The sequence below is a fragment of the Hylobates moloch genome, unplaced genomic scaffold, assembly GCF_009828535.3.
Source record: "Hylobates moloch isolate HMO894 unplaced genomic scaffold, HMol_V3 SCAFFOLD_1058, whole genome shotgun sequence".
In the NCBI taxonomy this organism is placed as follows: domain Eukaryota; kingdom Metazoa; phylum Chordata; class Mammalia; order Primates; family Hylobatidae; genus Hylobates; species Hylobates moloch.
The window spans coordinates 1-1584 of record NW_026653333.1 but is presented as its reverse complement, the minus strand read 5'-3'; the positions used below and the strand labels follow the sequence as shown (position 1 = coordinate 1584).

At 58.4% G+C, this 1584-nt stretch overlaps 1 protein-coding gene across 1 annotated transcript; it reads left to right on the top strand.

Moving 5' to 3' along the window:
• Positions 1-169: 169 nt before the first annotated feature.
• Positions 170-1577, top strand: LOC116464583 (nuclear envelope pore membrane protein POM 121C-like; the record flags this gene model as incomplete). Its single annotated transcript, XM_032147849.2, has 2 exons — positions 170-1002; positions 1499-1577. Coding segments are annotated over exons 1-2 (642 nt in total), but the record flags the coding sequence as incomplete, so codon positions are not given.
• Positions 1578-1584: the final 7 nt, after the last annotated feature.

Sequence of the window (1584 nt, the reverse complement as noted above, 5' to 3'; positions counted from 1 at the left end):
GCGACAGAGCAAGACTCCGTCGCCCAGGCTGGAGTGCAGTGGCGCAATCTCGGCTCACTGCGAGCTCCGCCTCCCGGGTTCACGCCATTCTCCTGCCTCAGGCTCTCCGAGTAGCTGGGACTACAGGCGCCCGCCACCACGCCCGGCTAATTTTTTTTTTTTTTTTTGTATTTTTAGTAGAGACGGGGTTTCACCGTGGTCTCGATCTCCTGACCTCGTGATCCGCCCGCCTCGGTCTCCCAAAGTGCTGGGATTACAAGCGTGAGCTATCGCGCCCGGCCGGCAGGCAGCATTTTCCAAACCAGCTGGGTCTGGGGAGCTGCGGGGCTGTAGCGTCTTCCCGAGTCGCGCGCGCATGACGTAGCGGGCGCGCGATGACGCGACGCGTGGCGCAGTGCACGCTGGGATATTTAAGTCTCCTCCGCGGCGCGGAGCCGCAATGTCTCCAGCGGCTGCGGCGGCTGGAGCGGGCCAGCGGCGGCGGTCGATTGCGAGTGTCAGGGACGGCCGGGGCCGGGGCTGCGGCGGGCCAGCCGGGGCGGCACTTCTCGGCCTGTCGCTGGTCGGCCTTCTACTGTACCTTGTGCCTGCTGCGGCTGCGCTGGCCTGGCTGGCCGTAGGGACTACCGCGGCCTGGTGGGGACTGAGCCGCGAGCCCCGAGGTTCGCGCCCCTTGTCCTCCTTCCTTAGGAAGGCGCGACATCGGCAAACACTGTTCGCTTCGCCTCTGGCCAAGTCGACAGCCAACGGAAACCTCCTAGAGCCGCGGACCCTGCTCGAAGGACCTGACCCTGCCGAACTGCTACTCATGGGCAGTTACCTGGGCAAGCCCGGGCCGCCGCAGCCCGCCCCCGCTCCGGAGGGCCAGGACCTGCCGGATAGGCCTGGCCGCCGCTCACCCGCCCGCCCGGCGCCACGCTTCCCGCCGACCCATCGCGTTCACCACGTTTACCCCTCTCTCCCCACTCCTCCTCTCCGATCCTCCGGGAGGCCTTCCCCAGGGTAAGATGCGCTGATTTTCCCAGATCATCCTCTGGCTCGGCTGGCTTGAAATTGAGGACTTGACTTTTAAATCCGATTTGCTTTTTCATCAAGTCCGAAAGGGATTATGTGTGGTTTTGCCCTCCTTAACACCTTGGTGTATGCCAGCCGTCTCCTGCCCTCCTCTAACTCTTGGAATGAGATGTGTTGCCAAAACGATTCCCTTCTTCCCAGTTCTAAAAACTCCCCGAATTTTAGTGCAGTCTAGATTTAGTCTAGATTTAGATTTTCCCTCTCAAATTGTTGCAATCCATTGTTGAGACAGCTGTTAAGCAGCTGTCACTCTTTGCCCTTAGATGGAATAGGGGAAAGTTGCCATAAAAACAACGTGTTCTGTGTTGCTTAGAAAGAGACTTAAGTTCTTTGGAAAATGTCTGAACTCCTGGGTTTTTAACCGTTTAAAATTTTGACATTCTTTCATGCTTTGGTTCCATGATTTGTCTCGCATTCTCTGCAGGGATTGTGGGACTTTACCAAATCGGTTTGTAATAACACCTCGAAGACGCTATCCGATCCATCAGGCCCAATATTCCTGTCTGGGGG